General features: G+C 43.1%; 2 protein-coding genes across 4 annotated transcripts; one reads left to right on the forward strand and one right to left on the reverse strand.

Moving 5' to 3' along the window:
* Positions 1–158: 158 nt before the first annotated feature.
* On the reverse strand, positions 159–6,307 carry LOC126980303 (probable glutamine--tRNA ligase). The gene is made up of 13 exons (XM_050830037.1): positions 6,091–6,307; positions 5,198–5,365; positions 4,810–4,946; positions 4,105–4,319; positions 3,647–3,789; positions 3,237–3,423; positions 2,887–3,074; positions 2,294–2,517; positions 1,915–2,054; positions 1,600–1,771; positions 1,277–1,439; positions 771–991; positions 159–473 (listed from the first exon to the last, which is right to left on the reverse strand). Exons 1-13 carry the CDS (start codon positions 6,196–6,198, stop codon positions 233–235), a joined length of 2,307 nt encoding a protein of 768 aa, XP_050685994.1. The 5' UTR covers positions 6,199–6,307; the 3' UTR covers positions 159–232.
* Positions 6,308–7,866: 1,559 nt separating this feature from the next.
* Positions 7,867–20,234, forward strand: LOC126980305 (uncharacterized). Of its 3 annotated transcripts, XM_050830042.1 has the most exons (4): positions 7,867–8,014; positions 10,100–10,194; positions 10,439–16,396; positions 16,508–20,234. In XM_050830042.1, the coding sequence occupies exons 3-4, from the start codon at positions 10,733–10,735 to the stop codon at positions 18,590–18,592; spliced, it is 7,749 nt and encodes a 2,582-aa protein (XP_050685999.1). In that variant the 5' UTR covers positions 7,867–8,014; positions 10,100–10,194; positions 10,439–10,732; the 3' UTR covers positions 18,593–20,234. The 3 variants fall into 3 exon arrangements, with proteins under 3 accessions (XP_050685999.1, XP_050685998.1, XP_050685997.1); XM_050830041.1 differs by having other exon boundaries at positions 7,867–8,039; positions 10,439–20,234; XM_050830040.1 differs by having other exon boundaries at positions 10,439–20,234.
* Positions 20,235–22,423: the final 2,189 nt, after the last annotated feature.

Below are 22,423 nucleotides of genomic sequence, written 5' to 3' on the forward strand. Positions count from 1 at the left end.
TCTACAGATGCTTATTGTTCCTTTATATATCTTGTTGATGAGTGAAGTGAAATGGGGAGTGAGTGTCTTAGTTGAGATACAATGGATGGAGATGGGAGGGAAGGATTTATATAAAGAAAAGAGGCACTTGCTGTCCAAGAGGTAAAGAGCAAAAAAAATTTACAATCAGGATTTATTCAAGATTGTAATCTGTACCAAAACTATTAATGAACACAGCCTAGGATGTTAAGTTTTAAATCTTTCCTTTGTCCTCCTTAAGTCCAACGGTGCGGTTAAACACAAGACAGTCCAGAGCTGAGTCTGGATCAACTGAGAAGAACCCTGTTCTCTCGAACTGGAACTTGTCAAAAGGCTTGGCACCCTTGACAGAGGTGTCGACAAGACTCTGCAGCACTGTCATGGAGTTGGGATTGATGTCCGAGACGAAACCGCCAGGAACCACTGATGGGTCCTCAGGACACTCATGCTGGAACCTGAAAAATGGGGTGCAATGACTAGTCTACTCTAGGGCTGGAATTTAAATTAATTCCTCCCTGACTTCAAAAGCTTCATGATACACCACTACATGATGGGATGCATCATTTATTAATTCCATAGTTGAAAGTCCATTACATGACTGACAAAGTAATTAACCGAGAACTTTCTGACTCCACAAGTATGGGTTGGGAGTAACAAAATTATTGATGTTAGCACTTAGTACATTTCTATACTGCTGAAAATTAAAGTCTGACATTATCCCATTAATGTAACACAGGCGATGATCCACTTACAGTCTCTCGTAGATGCGCACTTCACACTTGAGAGGCTGAGCTACCCAGTGGATGAATGCCTTGGGCTTGTTGGCCTCAGACACAGGCTCACAGGTGACTTTGAGGTAGTCCACCTCTCCTGAGCTGGTCCTCACTACCTCTGCCACACTGATCACCTGGCCACAGTGCCTCAGCCCCACACTCTGCTGCGGCATGAGTCTCCTGTAACCCTTCTCTTCTTTCTGTGTGGTGGGAAGACAAGTTCAATTCAATAAAATAATTTTGAAGGTTAATGGAGTGATATATATTGCAAAAGTGATCAAAGATGTTTATGTATCAAAGGCAAAGTGGAATATCACTATAATTATTCTGTTCTTCAATAAAGGACAGCATATTCACAAGAATGTAAAGTTAATCAAGGACTTATCAACGTATGATACTGCAGCACAACAAGACTAAAGTTCATTACACAAGACAAAGAAGACCCAGACAAGACAAAGGGCAAAATTAAAACCTGGCTACCTTACCTCTCTGAAGTCTGAGCGTTCAATCCAAATTTCCTTGTTAAAGGGGACGGTATGGGTGCCCATTGCCTCGTTGCCAGGGAGGTTGGGGACTGTCACCGGGGTGGGCTTGTCACTGGGGTAGTTGGTGATGACTATCCTCAGAGGTTCCAACACAGCCATGGCCCTTGAAACGTTGAAAGGGGAGAAAGTTATATACCCATAAAGAAAGGCAGGGAGGCTGAGAGAAGGATTTCGTGATGCTTCCCCAATACAAAAAATCCATTAGCGTTTTAAAGCATGAAACTGTGTAAATACCAATGAGTGCAGAATGGTGGCTGTCGTACCTTGGGGCGGTGGTGTTAAGGACATCACGAACACAAGCCTCGAGGGCATCAGGATGGATACTGATCTGAGCTCCGGTGAGGCCTAGCGTGGCACAGAAGTTGTTGATAGCCTCAGGGGGGAAGCCACGCCGCCTCAGGGCCGACAAGGTGAAAAGCCGAGGATCATCCCAGTCTGGGGGGGAAGGGGAAGCACAGATATAACTTCCAACGTCTCCTACTTAATGAATAAACCTGACACCAGACAGGTATAAGAGAGACTAGAGAACTGTCACAGGATATCTTGTACCTGAGCACCTATACTATAAATCCACTGACCTCTGACATGGCCCTCAGTGATGAGCTTGCCAATTTTGCGCTTGGAGACCACCGTGTAGTTCATGTTGAGCCTGCCGTATTCCCATTGCACGGGGCAGTAAGTTTCTACTGCATTGCACAGCCAGTAGTAGGAAGACCGTCTGTGTGAAGGTTAGGTATGCAGACTGTTATCTATCCATCCTTTCCCTATTACAAGAAAATCTTTCCATACTGGCAAGAGGAAACTTGACTTTTGATTGTAAGATGTTAAGGCATGTCTTCCTTACATCATAATTTTTTTGTCACTTAAATAATTTATGCTGAGAACTTGCAGCTAGATATTATTTACTTATTTTCTTTAAAAACTATGTTGACTGTATAGGGAAGGGTAATAACACACCTTGCCTGGAACTCCTTGGTGCAGAGTGAGTGTGTGATGTGCTCCAGGGAGTCACAGAGGCAGTGTGTGTAGTCGTAGGTGGGGTAGATGCACCACTGGTTGCCTGTGCAGTGATGGGCGATGAACTTGATGCGATACGCCACCGGGTCCACTTTGCCTTCCTCCAGCGTGATCTTAAGTCGAAGGGTTGCTTCACCCTCATCAAACTTTCCATTTTTCATGTCCTGTGGGGAAATTGGAGGTTATATTTTACTCTTGACACAAGAAAGTATTCCTCAGAAAAATATTAAATAAGCAAAGCATGGGCCCACCAAAAACAATCAAGTAAATTAAACACAGACTCACAGTAGCATGAACATTGCCATTCATTGTCTGGAGGCTGTAGCTGTCTGAGGTCATCACTTCTCTCAGGAGTTTGAGACTAATTCACACATCCCAACTTATATCCCTCTCCTCCCAAACACACTCGAAATATCCCACCAATTGAAAGGGGTCTGGTTCCTATTCTAGTGGGGCTAGGTTACTATCCCTTAGGTTTGGCAGTAAAGGGTTGTTATTTTTTATCATGCAGTCATATCTTGAGTCATCCTCACCTCAAACAGCTGCAAGGACTCGTGGACGGGTCTGTCCCTCCAGGGTGAGAGTGGAGGGTCGTGGCCACGCAGCTCCTCGGGGCGCTGGTGACACACGTAGGCCAGGCCCTTCTTGATCAGCAGCACCGCCCACTCATACAGCTGCTGGAAGTAGTCTGACGAGTGGGTGGTCTTGTATGGCTTGTAACCTGTGGAAGGATGGGTTGTCGTTTTCATTTTTATCTCGGGTACATCTCGGGTTACTGCCAATTCCTTAGTAACTTCAATATGTTCCTGACGTTTCTCACAATAGCAGAACAATAATATCCCTAATAGTATTCTACCAAATCCCTTATCTTCCTGGCACTCACCGAGCCACTCCACCATGTCTTTGATTCCCACAAAGAACTTCTCCTCCTCCTTCTCTGGGTTGGTGTCATCATAGCGCAGGAAGCACACTCCATTGTTAGCTGCAGCATACCCAAAGTTGATGTTGATGGCCTTTGCATGACCAATGTGTAAAATGCCATTGGGTTCGGGTGGAAACCGTGTTCTAACCTGGAAATGCAAAATGATCTTACTCTGGTGTTTCAGTAATCACTCAATGTTTCAGCTGAACTCAAGGCTGAATATCGCCGAAAATTCATGAATCAAATCACTGTAACATACTAAATAGAAGACAAGTGGATAAGTGGTCCAGAGATATTTGCAAGACACATTTGCTTAGACATGTTTTGGTTAGGGCATTATGTATTATGAGTCAAGAATGTCTCTAATGTACCTGTCCTCCAGTAATCTTGAGGTGTTCCTTGAGGAGAGTTTGTGTTTTGTCTGTGATGACGTAACCATCTGTCTTGTGGTTGTCTCCCGGGGCATGGAAGTTTACCGTCTTAAGGAACTCTGCCATTGTGAGCGGCTGTTTCTCTGGAATTGAACGAAGATAAAAACGAAGAGAAATCAATGGATGGTATATATAATGATGGATATTTTTTAACCCTTTTAAATGAGTGAGACCATTTACATATATCCTTTCATACCAATCACCTCCAATATCATCACATCATCTTTGCTTAGTTGGAGGATCATTGCAAGTTGGGGAAGATGGACTATAATAAATATAGAAGAAGAATCATCACACCCTCTTTGACCACATTAGTTTCCTCCTCTCCTAGTGTGGAATGCCCCAATCCTTTCGCCAACTCCCTCCACCATAAGCTCACCCCTCTCTCCTCCCCTCACCTGTCTGTTCTGCTGGAGCTTTGGATGGGGAGGTAGCGGGTTTTTTTTCCTTCTTCTCTCCTTTGGTCTTGGGCGGCTTGACGAAGTCCTCCTCCCTTTTGGGCCCTAACAATGTCAGTATCTGAAGGTCAATTTCTTCCTTCACTTTGCGACTCTCTGCCCAAGGTAAACTTGCCCTCACCTGCCCCATGAGTGGCCCTGTGTTGTATTGATACCTGAGAAAGACAATGTGTGTTATGTCATGTGATAGGGGGAAGGAGAAAGATCTGCTTGGATAGAGAGAAGAATTTACATTTAGTGAGATCCGTGAGGAATGCAGATAGGTTAAGATGTGAATAGAAAGACAGATTATGGGGGAATAGAAATGACAGGAGAGAACGAGGAACAGAAATGGTATGTGTAAGAATGATGGTTAATTTCAAGGCAAGAGTAGAAGAAGGGAGTTAAGACAGACTGCATAAAAATTTAATCAGGCTCAATTCCCTTTTTTATCTCTGAAATCTCTGATAGTTCTAACCTTCTTGTGTATATGTTCTTGTTCACAAAAGAAAATTAAAAGAAATGGAACTAGTTTGAATGATGAAGCAGTCTTATCTGTCTCATATGACATAACAGAAATAACTCCTATTGAAATGAATGGACAAGCATCATTAGTAAATAAAACTATTTAATCTTGTATGGCTTAATATCACTACCAAAACTCACCTCTGCTTGATAATGGCATCTTTGTGTTTCTTCATCACCTGTGCCACCGCTGCCTCCACCTCGTCCTGGGTCACCACCACACCCACGCCACACTGCTTCTCAAACTCCGCTCGGTTGATATTACCTGTGCTGTTATCCTTCAGGGAGCAGAAAGAGCAGGAAATAATGGTAAATTAAAATACAAAGAGTATCCAAATATATATATATATATATATATATATATATATATATATATATATATATATATATATATATATATATATATATATAAACTCAAATGCCTAATTACAAAGACATGCTGGTGATAATGTATAAAATCAATATTGCAAATGCCATCACTGAGTAAAGAATAAATGACAGCACCCTTCACCTGTCCCTTACATCTCACCTGGACAAACTTGATGGCAGCCGTAAGCTTTGCCTCCTGGTCTATCCGCCCACTGGCCACATACTCCACAAGGAGGGGGAGGTGTGAGTGGAACTGGCGAGGTAGCTTGGTGGCCAGGTGGTAGAGCAGGTTACCCGCATTCTTGTTTACAGGCCCACTCAGTCCAGCCTGGGTGTGGGTGTGTACATTTAGACTGAGTTTTCCATCGTTACTCTTTTAATTTTCAGTGTGATTTTCTCTTCGTTCTTTGTTAGTGGACAATATCCACAAATCATTTATGAAAAAGTTAAACCCATGTCCTGCCAAGCCACATTATCTTACTTAGCTGAATGGATAGTAACTTATCGCCACAGAAACAGCATTTGCCCTATCACCGCTAAGAATGTATAGTAACCTATCACTATTTCAAAATTGATATAACATCAATCATGAGTAATTTACAAGACAAATGGTTATCAGAGTGAAGATTTGCCTGTTAAAATTATTAGAAACTGTCAATTTACAAGACAAATGGTTATCAGAGTGAAGATTAGCATGATAAAATTATTAGAAAGTGTCAACCACCAGAGTTGGATACTATTCTGAAGTACTACAATTACCTGTATCGTACTCTTTACTTCATTACTCTGGGAAATCTATAATCGTGGGAAGCTGTTTTCAAGGTCTTTAGTGCTTGCTGAATACTAGTCGTGGCGGTGAACATTCCACCCGGCATGATGCAACACCAAGATAACGGCAATCCCTCAAGGGCCTCAACCATGTACCCAGTGACACTAACACACGCTAAAGTCCCCCAAATCACACAATTATATACCAGAGAAGTGAATAAAATCATAAAACCATAGAGAACAACACGAGCGGCTGTTAATGACGTCCAGGTATGCGGGGCTCACCTGGTCTGCTATCTTGGCCAGCACGGCGGTGAGAGGCTCGTTCTTCAGCGTCTCCTTCACCTTCTGCTCGGACAGGCCCAGCAGGCTCAGCTTCTCGGGCAGCTCCATGGCAGGTCGGGGCGTGCAGGCCGGGTCAAGGGGGGCGGCACCTGCACGTGTCTTCCTTAGCTTGAATGGCAACACTGACACCCTCTTCTAATCTTCTTCCTCTTTTGACCACCTTCTTCTTCTTCTTCTTTTGGCCTTCTTCCTCTTCTTCTTCTTCTTCTTTTGGCTTTCTCCTTTCTTTGTAGACCTCCTCCTCCTCCTTCTTCTTGTTTTGGACTTCTTCTCTTGACCTTCTTTCACTTCTTTTGACCTTTTTTCTCTTTTTTTCACCTTTCCTCCTCCTTTTTTGACCTCCTCCTCCTTTTTTGAGCTCCTTTTTCTTCTCTTGACCTCCTCCTCCTCCTCCTCCTTTTTCTTCTTCTTCTTTTTACCTTTCACTTAATTATTTTGATCTTCTTTATTTACCTCTTTTTTCTGCCTCCTCCTCTTTCTTCTTATTTTTTTTTATATGATATCCTCCTTATTTTGATCTTTTTTCTTTTTCTTCTTCTGACTTCCTTTTTTTTACCTTCTTTTACTTCTTTTGACCTCCTCCTCCTCCTTTTTTACCTCCTTTTTTTCCGCCTCCTTTTCTTCTTCTCCTATTGATATCCTCCTCCTTGTTTTGATCTCCTCCTCCTTCTTTTTCTTCTTCTAACCTCCTCCTCCTTTTTCTTCTTTTTTTGACCTTATTTTATTACTTCTGTTGACCTCCTTCTCCTTATTAATCTGTACCTCCTCCTCTGGTTGCTCTCTACTCCTTATTCACACACTTAAATTTCCATTATTTATCTTTATTTATCTTTATTCATTTACCTTCATTGCCAACACCATAGAAAAATAACCTATAGTTGCATCAGGTGACATTTGGATCCTTGGACTTTGATAATTGTCGTATTTGGCAACGTTGTGTGTGTACGATATAGCGCGGCAACGTTAGTCAGACGATTTTCATTACTTGGAGGACTCACAAATTAGACTCATTAATGGGGGAAAACACTAAAAGGTCCCAGTCTTAGAAATTTCATTGTTTTCTGGCGTTTTCATTATAATCAAAACATTCTCAACACTCCGATCCTTCTCCTTTGTTGTTTACTTGCAACAATAATTAAAATATCAATCAGTCAATCAGTATAATGTAAAATGATCATGATTTATGTGTGAAGTATATATATATGAATGTTAAGATTACGTGTATTCTTATGCTTTTCAACTATTCTATACACCTACAAATATAGTTAAGTTTTAGTAGACCTATGTGAACGATCGACATTTTTTGGTGGAAACTGACCGTGAATATTTCTGTAATAATCTGAAACTAAGTGCATTTCAATATTCTTGACCATGATATACACATCATCAACCATTTTAATGGGTGTGTTCAGTTATAATAGTGGGATTTAAAGGAGTTTCACGTACATAGATAATATATATGGGAGCAGTGGTTAGCGGGATTTTTTGTTGTTTTTGATCGAGTGTCTTTTGCCTTTGAGCTTCTTTTTTTCACCGTAAAAAGAAGAGAAAAGAAGAGAAAGGAGAAAAGAGAAAAGAAAAGGGAAAAGAGAATAGAGAAGATAAAAGAAAAGAGAAGAGAGAAAAGAGAAGAGAAAAGAAGAGAAATGAAGAGAAAAGAAAAAAAATCATGGTAGGCCTAGGGGGGCAGGACTAGGAGGTGCTGAGGGTGGCAACAAGACAGGGCGCCAAGGACGGGGAGGCACAGCGCTTCCTACCATCCAAGAAAAAGACGTATTTCTCCGTTATCCTTTAGTGTTGGCGTCGCCTTACCATCCCAGGGCCAAAGGGAATCTTCACGGACCACTGTGCTCAGATATTAATGGTGAGCACTTCAAGATAATTAATTTGTAAGTGGTTTTAATAAGTTGTGGTGTTTGTTTACATCCTACGCAGGCTCCATAGGCTCGACCACCGCCTCTTGGATTGCTCCCCTTCCCTTGTGTTACCTCGCGGCGTTTATTATTCTTTCATGTCTGTCGTGTTTCCCAGGTCATTGAGGCTTGTTTTTATGAGCCCAGTTCCTGCGTCCTCCGTTTTGCAATGTCTTGTGTGCAAACCTCACCGCGTTGCGTCATGTTGGCACAGGCTGGGCTGGTGCCTCGGTGCTGTGGTGTCTTGGTGCCTCGCTGCCTCACCCGATCAGTGTCCTCACAGCAAGATGTGACAGACATGACAGTGAGCCAAGATGATTAAAAGTAGGGGAATGGGACATATGACCATGACTTGACCTCCTTCAAGAAGTGTGTCAAAACACCTTTCCATCCAAAATTGACCTCTCTTTTGGCCACTCTTTACTTTTGTGTATTATGGGAGTGATGAGTAGTGATCCCTTTTTTTTTTTACTCTGTTGCCCTTGAGCCGTCTCCTTTGTTGTGAAAATAAATAAATAAATAAATTCTTTTATGATAATGGAGGTGGCATTGTCAGGCTTTCAACCCCTTTGATTAATTGGGTAAATATTCCTATAAACATCCAACTTACACATGCAGGTATAACTTTTTTCTGGTTATTTGTGATGCATTTTTAATTAAAGTTAACTTTTCCTTTGAAAATAGCTATTTATCTAAATCCTCATAGTGTCCAGAGGTAGGAGGACTCGCCTGCTGCCGCCACAACTTGAGGTGCATTTATCAAGATAAAGTCTTTGTCTTTACAGCTATTATCTATGCTCTTATTATGTCACAACTTTGGGGCTTAAAACCAGGGTGTCACGGCACTGGAGCTTGAACCGCCTCGCCAAGGAAGTTTACTTCCATGACTTGATGTTCTCACCCACTACATCACAGTACAACAAATTTATCCAAAGAGATTAAATCTAGATTAACATAACATAATCACCTACAGAGAACTTTACCTCTCTTTCAACCATGCAATTATCTTAATCTATGGGTTTGCAGCAGTCAGCCATGATCACCAGTAAATGAAGTGATCTGAATTAATTCAGTCAGAGCCTTGGCAGATAAGTGAAAAATGCAGATAACGTGGAAATAATTTTTATTCCTAGACGGAGATTGAAAAAATCTCACTCCCAACTAGAGTTGTGAAATTCCCAGGAACTTTGAACTGGGAAACTTTTTATGGGAATTTTGGGGAACTTTGAGAATTGAGAAAAATTTACTTGTTTGCCTATGGTTTAAGTGATGCCTATCAAGGTACATGCTGCCCCCAGGTTAACCTAACCTAACAAAACCCTAAACTGTTACTATAGGTCTTGACTCAAAAAATTCATATATGCTTCCATACTAATCAGACTTTTTATACAACAAAGTGAGCCTTAGTGAGGTCATTCTTTGTTAATTTATACTATAGGGTGCTGACTATCATGTGTTTGAAAATACCTTAAACTTAACCTAACAAAACCCCAAACAGTTACTATAGGTCTTGACTCGTAAAATTCATATACCGTATGCTTCCTTACTAATGAGACTTTCCATTCAACAAAATGAGGTCATTCTGTGTTGATTTATACCATTAGGTGCTGACTCATTTGTTTGAAGATACCCTAAACCTAACCTAACAAAACCCCAAATAGTTGCTGTATGTCTTGACTCAGAAAATTCATATATGCTTCCTTACTAATGAGACTTTCTATACAACAGAGTGAGGTCATTCTTTGCTGATTTATACTATGTGCATCAAGTGAGTGTAGCTTTGTCACTCAGACTAAATACCTCTGCCCTTGTCCTTCTGTTCCTCACCTGTCATCTAATATAACAAACAAACACCATCATATATGGAAATGGTTGGAAACAGTGCACAAAAATCATTGTTTACAAAAAGTTCAGATGACTTGGATTTAATGGATTTTCACATATATAACATCCTCCTCCTCCCCAAAATTAGTTAATTAAAGCAAGGGTTAACTGCAATAATTTCATTGCTAAAAGTCTGATCCTTGTGGTTGCAGGTGGAGCCAAGCTTGTCAAGACTGGATGACCACTTCTTTTGGCATTTCTGTTACTCACAGAGAGGTGATGTAAGGCTGGAGCACACTTGACCCTGGTAATTTATTGTTATGTTGTTCATTTGTGTGTAATATATATGCCTTCTTACAAGTCTGTACAGTACATTCTTTTTTTTTTTTTTTTTTTTTCCCAGAAGGTTCATGATAATCATTCATTTAATTTTTATTTCGCATCATGATTTTATATCAGATTTAATAAGTTTCTCTCGTAAGGCAGTATGTTGTCAAATTCATATACTGCAGTCTGTTAATCTTCATTATCTAATTAATCTACTTTTGCAGGCTGTGTTGTCACTTCAGCTTTGCTTTCACTCTGAAGGCAGAGCCAACATGTGAGAACTGAACTGTCTCTGGGGAGTAAGATGGGAAGCCCATTGCAGACTCCATCCCTTGCTACAAGTTGCAGTAGGTATTACTGACATTGTCTTGGGAAATTTATGAAACTAAAGTGAGCCCTTTGGGAAGCTTCTCCATCAGCCAGGCAGTGCAGAGAGGAGGAAATTTCCAGTCCTCTCTGGAATATGGATAATCAGATGAACCTTAAGTAGCAGTAAGTTCAGTTGAAACCATAGAAGCATGGAAGGTGTGTTGGAAGAAGCAGAGGCTCCAAATAGTCCTGCAGATTTGCCTTTGCATCAGGATCTTTTGAGAAACCAACAGAACAAGGATGGAAAGAGTTTGAGCTCAAAAAGTATGGAAGGTGTGATTGAAGAAGCAGGGGCTGCGAGTAGTTCTGCAGCATTGTGTTTGCAATTTGGTCTTTCAAGAGACCAGGAGAAGATTTCTGTTCAGGGAGATACAGATGAAGATACAGTTGTGAGGGAAAATGGGAAGCAAGGTGTTTGTGAAAATGGTGTTGAAAGTATTGAATGTGTGGGTCAGGATGTACAAACTAAAGTAGATAAGGAAACAAATGGAAATTCTGTAGGAAAGCTGGATGACAGCAAGGAAAAGGAAAATAATCCAGACTGTGAGCATTACCCTGAAGTAGAGAATAACAAGAACACTGGGGACCACACTCCAACGGGGGATATGGATGATAATGTAGCTGAGACTGAAGATCTTGATGGCAAACCAAATACAGTTCATGGTAGTGAAGAAAATATGGATACAAGCAGTGAGGAAACAGGAAAAAGTTCAGTAGGTGGTTTAGTTGACTCTGCCATTACAGATAGAGTTAATGAATCAAAATGTGAAGTGAGTGTGGATGAGGGTGCTGTTCGTGAAAGGGAACAGGAACTTAATGAAAATGGCTGCCAACCAGAAGCAGATGGTCATGGTGGAAGTGAATGTCCGAGTGATGAAAAGCTTACAGAGGCTGCGGAAGAAAGTGAAGCAGTCATCTGTAATAATGAAGTGGCAGGGAAAATAAGTGGAACTGAGGATTCAGACCGAATCCTTTATCATGAAGAAAGGGCAATGAAAAGGAGTGAGATAAGAGACTCAGAGAAAGTGCATGCTAAGAGTAAGGATGCTGAGAAACTTACAGAAGATGCAGAAGAGAATGAAGGTGCTACCAATCATGATGAACTGGTGGTGGGTGGAAGTGGGATTGGAGATTCAGAGGACAAGACTGCTGTGGATAAGGACACGGGCAAGTCTGCAGAGGATTTAGAAGAAAGTGAAGGAGAGAACCCTAACCCAGAAGCCATGCCTGTTGAGGATACAAGTGAGATGGAAGCTGAGGTTACGCAAGAAGAAAAAGAGAAAGAGGAGAACTGTGTTGAAATGGTTGAAGCTGATGGGGATGAAATGAACCGTGAAAAAGCAGAAGGAAAGGAGGAGATTAATGATGAAAGGAGAGGTGAAGAGGAGAATGAGATCGATCTTGAAACATCAGGACGAAAGGAGATGAGAAAGGAAGAGGAGGAGAGTGTTGAAATGATAGGAGAGGAGAGAAGTGTTGAACTGGCTGAAGAGAAAGAGGTGGACACTGAAAGAAAAGAAGAAGAGAAGGAAAAGGTTGAAACTGCAGAAGGAAATGAAATGGATATTGAAAGGGCAGAGGGGACGAAGGAAAGGGATGCTGAGATTCAAGAAGAGGAGGAAAGGAAAGTGGAAGAGAAGCAAGGTGTTGAAATGGATGAAGAGGAGAAGGAAAGGGATAATGAAACTGCAGAAAGAGAGGAAATGGGGATTGGAACATCAAAAGAAACAGAGAAGATGGGTGATGAAAAGACAAAAGAAAGGGGGAAAGAATCAGAAATAGAAGAGGAGGAATTTGGAGGAGCTAGAGGAGAGGAAGTTGAGGAAAAGATAGAAAAGAGCCAAGAATATAAGGCAAGTTTAAAGGAAGGGTCAAAGGATAAGGATAAGGAAAAAGATGGAGGAAAGGGGGAAGAATTTGCTGATGAGCTGCATGCATCGATGGGCAAAGAAGAAGCTCGGAAAGTGGCAAGTGAAAATACCATTGCGTTAAGAAAGGGAGGTATGGAAGGGGAGTCACCGAAGCAAGATAAGTCAGAGGAAAGAAATGTAACCAAAGAAATAAAACATGATGGTGCTGAAGAACATTTACCACACAGAGATGAAGATGAAACATGTGAAAAGCAAAAGAATGGAGTAGGTCAGTTAGTCCAGTCAGATCCATTGAAAGAATCACAAAACCGAACATGTGAACACGATTTAGAACCACATCAGAAAGAAACTAACAAAGATCTAACTGCGCTGACAGCTGCTGAAGACTTACAGACCATAACAAAAGAACAAACACCTGAGAAAACTGTTAGTAAGTTAGATGTAGTAAATGCAGCTGAGGACTCTCTTGACTGTACTGGTAAAAATCAACCTGAAGCAGATGAGGAAGTCAGTGAAAGGGCTGGTGAATCAGATGTACCAAACCTAGACGAGCCTTCACCAAAACAGACTGAACAAAATGAACCAGAAATTGAAGAACGGGAGGAAAGCAATAGTGAGAGAAAAACAATAAACCAACAAGAAGTAGAGAAAAGCAAGAGTGGGCAGAGTATTGCAGAGAGAGAAACATTGAGTGAACAAGAAGTAGAGAACAGCAGCACTGGGAAGAGTACGAAGGAGAGAGAAACATTGAGTGAACAAGAAGTAGAGAACAGCAGCACTGGGAAGAGTACGAAGGAGAGAGAAACATTGAGTGAACAAGAAGTAGAGAACAGCAGCACTGGGAAGAGTACGGAGGAGAGAGAAACATTGAGTGAACAAGAAGTAGAGAACAGCAGCACTGGGAAGAGTACGGAGGAGAGAGAAACATTGAGTGAACAAGAAGTAGAGAACAGCAGCACTGGGAAGAGTACGGAGGAGAGAGAAACATTGAGTGAACAAGAAGGGGAGAACAGCAGCACTGGGAAGAGCACGGAGGAGAGAGAAACATTGAGTGAACAAGAAGGGGAGGAAAGCAACAGTGGGCAGAGTATTGAAGAGAGAGAAACACTGAACCAGCAAGTAGTAGAGAGAGGCAACAGAGGGCAGAGTACTGAGAAGAGGAAAATATTTAAACAGCAGGGAGAGGTACAATGGGACACTTCTTCAAACCAAGTCATCAAGGAATCAGATCTCTTGTGCACTGATTGTACCTTACTGGAGGTTATCCCTAAAGCTGGTAAACAGTTCCATAGTAGTGGGGAAGTGACATCAGAGGCAGGACAGTGTGGTGAGAAAAATAATCCCATAGAGATGAAACACAAAGGTATTGGTAGTGTGACCTCCAGTGATGTTGGAGAGGCAGTTTGTAGCACCAGTAAGATCATGTCTGGTAAGAACAGCATTGCAAGAAAGTCAACCAGTAAGATGAACTGTAAAATTCCAAAAAGCTCCAAGAATCAAAGTATTAACACCAACGAAGAGAAAGGCAGACCAGAACAAGGAGGAGAAAGAGGTGAGGCTTCCCCTGCAGGACTCCACAAGCAGGTGTCCTCACTGCTTCAGCATCCCTCAGCCAAGGAGACACCCAGCAGGAAGGTGCCTAGTAAAGTCTATGTATACACTCGTCGTCCAGAAGGGAAAATAACTACATTGCCTTGGTCCACAGTACCCTCACAACAATGGAATCAGAGTGAAAAAATGCAGGACTCTGATGACTCAGACATAGAAATCATTTCAGAAAACATTGCAGCACCCAGTAATGCTTTATTGCCCAGGAGTGTAGCCCCCATAGTGTGTGAGGTGTGTTACATGATATGGAATAACAATGTGCTTGAGGCAATTTTTGAGGGCAACAAGGCTGTCACTGTCAACTCCAAGATCACATATGGTGCCATCTTATGCTTGAACAGGTATGCAGACGTTCATTACTGGGAAAACAAAGAGCAGACTCTGAGAAATGTGTTGGAACGAGCTGACCTAGGCAGGAACATTGGGAACCTGAGGATGACGGACGTTATTAAGTGGCTGAACCATATGATCAGAGATGGCTCAGTGAAGTGCTGTGATGTGTTTGACGCTGTGTACGATGCTGCGAATGCCAGTAGTTTACTTACTTCTTTGCTGAATCCAAAGCCAAATGTTGCTTCAGAATCAGCACCAAGGCAGGAAAACAAGGGAAAGCCTATGGAAGAGACTCTCAAGAGGAAGACGGGCAGCTCCAATAGAGTAAATTCTCAAGGCCAAGCATCATCAGAAACTGCCAAGCCCAGCACCCACCCAGATGCCTCCCCAAAAGTCTCAAGATCAGAGGACATCAAGAAGGTTGTGAAGTCCACACACACTCAGGCTAAAGTTAAGGAGTCTCCATCCAGTACTGGAGATGTGCTCAAGGGGAAGGACACCCTGAAGTCAAATGCACATACTCCCAAAACTGCCCTCAAGAATATATCTGAAGTTGCAAACAAAACTGTGACTCATGAAAAAGTTACTCTCAAGGAGTGCAGTGTCAATTTGGGGATACGTGTGCAAGTACCACAACAGAGAACCCGCTCACGGTCTGTCAGCAGCAGCTCACAAGCGGTTTCTAAGAGACGGCAACCCCTCAAGGAGGTGGATAAGGAGGTGTCATGTGAAAAGAAAGGCAGAGTCTCTGGCCCTCCACTGAGTGACAAGGAATCTGCTGATACAGAAGGTTCACTTCATTTAGAAGATAAAAATCCAGCTGAAAAAACAGCTAGAAAGAAATTCAGAGCAGCAGTGTCTAAACAATCTCTTGAGGAAGATAAGTCTGTAAGGGCAGGGGAGAAGAAAGAAATGCTTGAGTCAGAGAGCTCAGAGGATGGAGAGAATACAAATGATTTACCAATTGATAAAGATACAACTAATGTGTCTGACAAATTGGGTAATGAAAAGAGCACTGGTGAATCAGAACAGAAAGTGGATGAATCGGAAGAAAATAAAACTGGGAAAAATTCAAATAGAGCAAAGGAGAAAATTATGTCTCAAGATGACATTGATTGTAAAAGACCTGTTAAAAGGAATAGGAAACCCTCCAACACTAAAGAGAAAACTGATAAGATGGACATGTTGCAGGCAGAACACAAAGCAAAGCGAGTGAAGCAAGATGTGATCCCAGATGTATTGGTCAGTAACAAACCGTCCAGCAATAAAGAGAAAACTGATGAGACTGACATATTGCAGGCAGAAAATAAAACAAAGGGAGTGCAGCAAGATGTGTTGGTCAGCAACAGTTTGTCAAAACAGAAAAAGAGGCCCTCTGGAGACTCTGAGGTGAGTTTGTCAAAACAGAAAAAGAGGCCCTCTGTAGGCCCTGCACCCCAGTCCCTAAAGAAGCAGAGGGTGCTGAGTGAGGCACAAAGAGATTCACCAGATGAGGATGTGTCAAATCATCCCTCTGAAGTTAATGGAAGGTTATCACCTACAACTGGCAGAAGGACTAGAGGGAAGACTAAGAGCTTTGCCTCAACAGACTCTGAGAGCTTGTCGCTTTCCCTTGAGAACACCAATGACAACCTTTCAGACTCAGGTGGCAGAAGGACTAGAAGAAAGAGTAAGAGCTGTGCCTCGACAGACTCCAGGGACTCCGAGGACTTATCACCTTCCCTTGAGAACACCACTGACAACCTCATAGACACAGTTAGCAGAAGGACAAGAACAAAGAGTAAGAGCTGTGCCTCGACAGACTCCAGGGACTCCGAGGACTTATCACCTTCCCTTGAGAACACCACTGACAACCTCATAGACACAGTTAGCAGAAGGACAAGAAGGAAGAGTAAGAGCTGTGCCTCGACAGACTCCAGGGACTCTTACAGCTTATCACTTTCCACTGAGAACACCAATGACAGCCTCACAGATACAGTTGATGGAAGGACTAGAAGAAAGGTTAAGAGCTGTGGCTCAACAGACTCCAGGGACTCTGAGAGCTTGTCACTTTCCCTTGGAAACACCAATGACAGCCTCACAGATACAGTTGATGGAAGGACTAGAAGAAAGGTTAAGAGCTGTGGCTCAACAGACTCCAGGGACTCTGAGAGCTTGTCACTTTCCCTTGGAAACACCAATGACAGCCTCACAGATACAGTTGACAGAAGATCTAGAAGAAAGGCTAAGAGCTGTGCCTCAACAAACTCCAGGGACTCTGAGAACTTGTCACCTTTCCTTGAGAACACCAATGACAGCCTCACAGATACAGTTGGCAGAAGGACAAGAAGGGAGACTAAGCGTGTTGCCTCAGCAGATTCCAGAAACTCTGAGAGCTTGTCACCTTCCCTTGAGAACACCAATGACAGCCTTTCAGATGACCCACCACCAAGCTGTGAGTTCTCTTATGAGTCTGATCATGAAGTCAGTGGAAAAAGATCAGTGTCCCCAGTAATAAGAACAAGACCTGAAAAGACTTTAAATTCTTCAAAAGTCTTAAAAACTAAATCACAGAGAACACCAGCAGTCAAGGGAGTTGTCCCCCACAGTGAGTCATCATCTGACAGCTGTGGTCAACAGATAACTGATGCTGTTCATTTGACTCCTCAGTTGAGTAGATCCATTGATGGCAAACTTGGGCCATGGTCTGAAAATACTGAGGAGTCCACAAATATGTTAGTACAACAGTTAGGGTTGAATGTTAGTGGCATTAACCTGTACTGCAATGTTACTGACACTAAGATATTAACCAATGGGGACATGAAAAATAAGGCTTCTGACAGAGGGAAATCCATCCCAGCTTTAGAGACCATGTTAAAGGAACGCTCAAACCTTGATGGGGTTGCCAGAGATGCATTTGATCTGCTTCCTTTTGAATCAAGCAACTTTTCAATCAGTGGTAATAGTGCTAGCAAGGAACGCTTTCTCACCAATCAGGAACTTCTTGTGCTACAGAACATTTGTGTACTGAACCCTGAGAATCCTGATGTGGATATGTTCTATCAGATTCTCATTCAGATACTGCTGGCTCGTAAGCGAGTGTTGCTGGTGCCCAACAGCCTCACCCTCCTCCTCGTGGCTGAAGGGGTCCGCAGAGAGTTTAACCGTGCCAAGAGAAAGGGGAAGTATGTACTGTATCTTGCCCAGGACTGGGATGCAGATAAACTATACACAGCTGAAGATTTCTGGCTTGGTAATAAGAGGCCCCCAAATGTACCCAGTGTCAGCACGGTGCTGTCCATGTTCTGCTTGTGGAAGAATCTTGAGAAGCGATTCCCCATCTCCTTCCCCATAGCATTAGAGGAGCTGTGCAGGAACTTAGCGCTATGGGATGTGGACAAGATAGGGATATGTGTAAAGCTTTACTCAAGATACTGCACCTTTCTTTATGAAGAAAAGAACCTAAACCTGACACAGTTCTTCCTAAACCAGCCATTTCTTGGCTCTCAGACAGAGTTACAGAAGAAGACTTTGTTGTGTAGGATGACAGGTAACTCTAAACAAACAGATGAAAAATCTTCTGATGAAAAGTCTTCCATTCACTCTTTTAATGTATCAGAGAATGATGTGCAGATATTGATGAAGCAATGCATGGAGGCTGAACAAGCAGTGCTTCAGTCCTCCAGCCCAAAGGATGAAGAGGTCTTCCGAAAATCAGTTCAAGCTCTGAAGTATAAGGTTGATGCCTACAAGAAAGAAATTAATCTAATCCAAAAAGTAATCAAGGAAACTGAAAAGAAAAAGTCCCAGCTCCTTACAAAGTTGAGCAATCCACAGATTAAAGACTGTATGAAAGAACTGAACAAGACTATTGAGAATTTGTACCGCACACTGTCCAGGAGAACTGCAAAGTATGAAGTGATAAGGGAAGTGGAGAACATGTCTGTTAAGGAGGTCAGCAGAGCTTCCAGGCCCCCTGCTGTTGTGTTGAAAGGTGCTGACCTAGGGGAGGATGTGTCAGAGAGCATGAAGGAGCTTGTTTATGAACTTCTAATGAATGAGGTGAAGATTGAAGAGGTTAGGCCTGCTTTGTGTGCCATTGTGCAAAACCTGAGTGATAAAGACCTGTCTGTGGTGCCCACCAACACATGGATCAGAAACTTTGCCAGAGTTGCTGGGCTAAAAGTCATAACTCGTAGTAATGTTCTGCGATGGTAAACTTGAAATGGATATTGAAAATCCTAAATGAAATTTTACTCTTTCTTTGAATGGCTAATATCTCCTGTCCAGACATTCAGTATGTCTGATGATACACTTCAAGGTGTCAGCAAATTAAATCATATTTGATATTTTGATGAACAGTCAGTATTACAATGTCTTGCTAATGTTCAGTAGACCAAATAGTTTAATGAATAATGCCTGAGGCCTACCTGGTATTGGATAGTCAAAGGTTCTGCTCCTCATTGTTTAGGCATGTATATGTTTTCTCAGTTTATTTCATAATATACTTAGGTATATATTTTTTTATTCTTGTGAAAAGTTTCAGCCATTTCAAGGTATAGCAAGAAATGTGCAAACTATGTACCAGTAAAGGATGAAGTCAGTATATAGGGACATAGTTATTTATTTGAATATCATACATAGTCACCTATGCAATTTGCCTTATACAGTTTCATATATTAATATAATTATATGCAGTGGGTGACTTTCCACACCTATGATGAGTGGATGAGGACCAAGACCCTAGTTGTCCTGTAACTGCAGTGAATTACTTGCACCCTCCGCACGGTGTGAGTATAGAGGAAGCCACATGACACCAAGAGAACTAAAGCATCCATTTAAAAACATATATAGCAAAAAAATAAATGCCTTATAATGATATGCTGCACTCAAATGTACTGTACATAGAGGCATGTTCTTCCAATGCCTGTCTGCCTGTTACACTGCCCTGCCTCGGAGGTTTTGTGACCCATCTTTCAAACACTAGATGCACACAAGGACCATGCCAAGTGCCAGAGTTTGACGTAGGGTGCATGCATGGAACATAAGTTCGTTCGCAACAATAAAAAAAAAAACATTAGCACTTCAATAGCATCATCACAACTCCAAGGTCGTTTAGACAAAGGCACGAACGAGGACTTTTGAACATAGCAATAGATCAATGGAGAGATTCAGTCAGCCTGGTGCTCCCAGATGATTATTTTTGTATGTATATTTGTTCAGAATTCTAGCCAACTCCTTGATCTTAAGGGAGAACTGTTCATGGGCATGTTATTCATTTTATCTTTTTGTTCACTTACTGTTTGAAAAGCCTGTGTTCCCGCCTCACATCTGAATGGGTCCTCTTTTCGTTGGTTGCTTGTGAGGTGATATGTAGTCATTTGTGGATAAGTCTGTTACAAGTCTACTTCAAAACCCAACTGTCACTTAGCATAGTCTTCAGTGTGCATCAAATATGTGTTAAAGGACATCTTACGGAACTCTGGAGGTAGGGTGGTATAAAGGGAGGAGAGGTGTTGGAAGTACAAGCATCTCCCTAACTTTTGAATGAAGATCCCCATTATAAGGGATTTATTATTTTACATATAGCTAAGAGATAAATATGTGCTGTGTGACATTCTCTCACCATCTTTGAGGTGATAGTGATTCTTTGTAGTTACATTTAGACCTAATTCTTTTGTACCGAAAATGGCAACAGGCCAGTTTATGAAAGTCACCCATTTGAATTATCCATGTCATGAGTTGGTGACTAACTATAAAAGACAGTGAATGTGAGTATACCTGATAAGATTAAGAAACCCTTACAGCTCATTGTAAATCTCCTTTATATCTGATCTGAAGTAAGGTTTGAAACAATCAACAGTTTTTCATTAAACAATTTATTTCAATAATTTACATCATGAATGTTTATTAATGCACATTTCTCCAGGTTTCTAAATTTATTAATGTACATAACACAGTCTTGTAAGAGGAAGTATCTGCAGGTCAAGGGTGGGGTGGGAGAGGGTGGGGGGGACTCAGCCCCCATATGTGCCTGGGGGGGCTATGTGCCCGTGAGGTATGTCAACATCCTGTGGGGTTAAATCCTGTGGAGTCCTGTGGCTGGCTGGCATATCTCTCTCTCTCGCTCTCTCTCTCTCTCTCTCTCTCTCTCTCTCTCTCTTATTTAAACATGTATACATATATTTACAGAGATGGAAAACTTAAAGTTGTGAGTTGGCACCCACAACTATTTTAAAAGCTTTTCAAATGTACAGATACCTGTGAGGGTAACTGCACAAAAACATAAAACATACTTACAAAGTATACAGGATATATTATAAATATGATAAACACTAATTACAATATTTACAATCATGTCAAGTGTGGAGCAGGAACGGCATGGGGAGGGTGCCTCTCCAAATGTTGGCAGCTACTTTCGCCTGGTGTGTGGACATGCGTTTCAGATCAGGCGTGGCCTCCATGAAGCCGTTCCAAAGACGCGCTGCCCTGGCCTTGTACGTCCGCTGGTGCTGCGATGTGTGTAAGTGAGGCACCGTCACTCGTTGGCTCCCGGGTGCTGCCTGTCGCGTCGCTTGTTGGGCGAGGTGTGGCGTCAAGCACAGCCTGCTGAGATGAGGCGTGTGCAGCACCTGAGTCTTATGACAGACTGCCAGTGCTGCTACGTTGCGACGGTGCTCCAGGGATGTCATGCTGGCAGGGATCATACCCCAGCAGTCGGAGGGCGCGTCTCTGCACCGCGTCAAGGCGCCGGGTGTGGGTGACGGTGCTGGGCATCCACGACAAGGCACCGTATTTCATACAAGGGCGGATCTGTGCCTTGTACAGCGTCAGGATTCCTCGGGGGTCCAGGCTGCCAGCCACCCTGTGAAGGGCAGACACATGCTGAGAGGTCTGGTGGGCCACAGTCGCAATGTGCTGGTCGTAGCGCAGCTCCCGGTCGATGGTGATTCCCAGGACCTTGATGTTATCCTGGAGGGGCAACTGGACATCCCCAAACCGTAGTTGTAACTCGACGCCCTGTGTAGCAGCGGGAGACCGAGAGACGACCATAGCATGAGTTTTGTCGGGAGCAAAGTTGACCTGCCACAACTTCCCCCACTCCTCAGCAACCTTCAACTGCCTGTTGACTGCAGCTACGGCACGCCTGCTGTCCCGACGGCAGTACGAGACAGCGATGGTGCAGTCATCGGCATAAGCTTTGACTACAGGGAGCTGGCGGAATAGGTCATCTATGTAGATGTTCCACAGGACTGGCCCCAGTATTGAGCCCTGTGGAACTGAGGCTCCTATAGGGGCAGGCGTCGAGGTCTGGCCATTGACGACTACCCGTAGTGACCTACCTTGGAGGTAGTCTTCGACCAGAGTCAACAGACTCCCCTCTATACCCTTGGCACGAAGCTTTGCCAGTAGGCCAGAGTGCCACACTCAATCAAAGGCGCCGGCAACGTCTAGCGCCACCACGAGTGTCCAGGCCTTCATCAAGGGAATCTTGCCACTCTTGTGAGAAGAGGAGAAGGAGATCAGAGGTGGAGCGGCCCGCCCTGAACCCGAACTGGTAAGGAGAGAGAAGGTTGTTGTCGGTGAGGCGTTTCCCGATGACAGCAGCCAGCATCTTCTCGAACACCTTACCCATGACGGACAGCAGGGAGATGGGCCGGTAGTGGTTCGGGTCAGTCCTGGAGTCTTCTTTGTGGACAGGAACCACATTAGCTTCCTTCAAGGCGGCTGGCCACTTCTCCTCGAGGCAGGCACTAAAGATGTTGGCGAGAGGCTCGGACAGCTCCTTGGCACAGTTCTTTAGCACCCTGGGGCTGATGTTATCAGGGCCTGTGGCTTTCCCCACATCAACATCCCAGAGTACTTTCTCCACCTGTGCCGCTATGACCGAGACCGAGGACAGGCCGGAGGAGGACAGGCAGGGGGTGGTAGGGGTCATCTACTTGCATTTTTCGTGCAAATAGTTCAGCCAGGAGAGCAGCCTTGTCCTCACTGCTCGTGGCCGTGGACCTGTCTGGCCTGGTGAGGGAGGGCACGCTGTCCTGCCTC

This window comes from Eriocheir sinensis, chromosome 44 (assembly GCF_024679095.1).
Source record: "Eriocheir sinensis breed Jianghai 21 chromosome 44, ASM2467909v1, whole genome shotgun sequence".
NCBI classification, from domain to species: Eukaryota; Metazoa; Arthropoda; class Malacostraca; order Decapoda; family Varunidae; genus Eriocheir; species Eriocheir sinensis.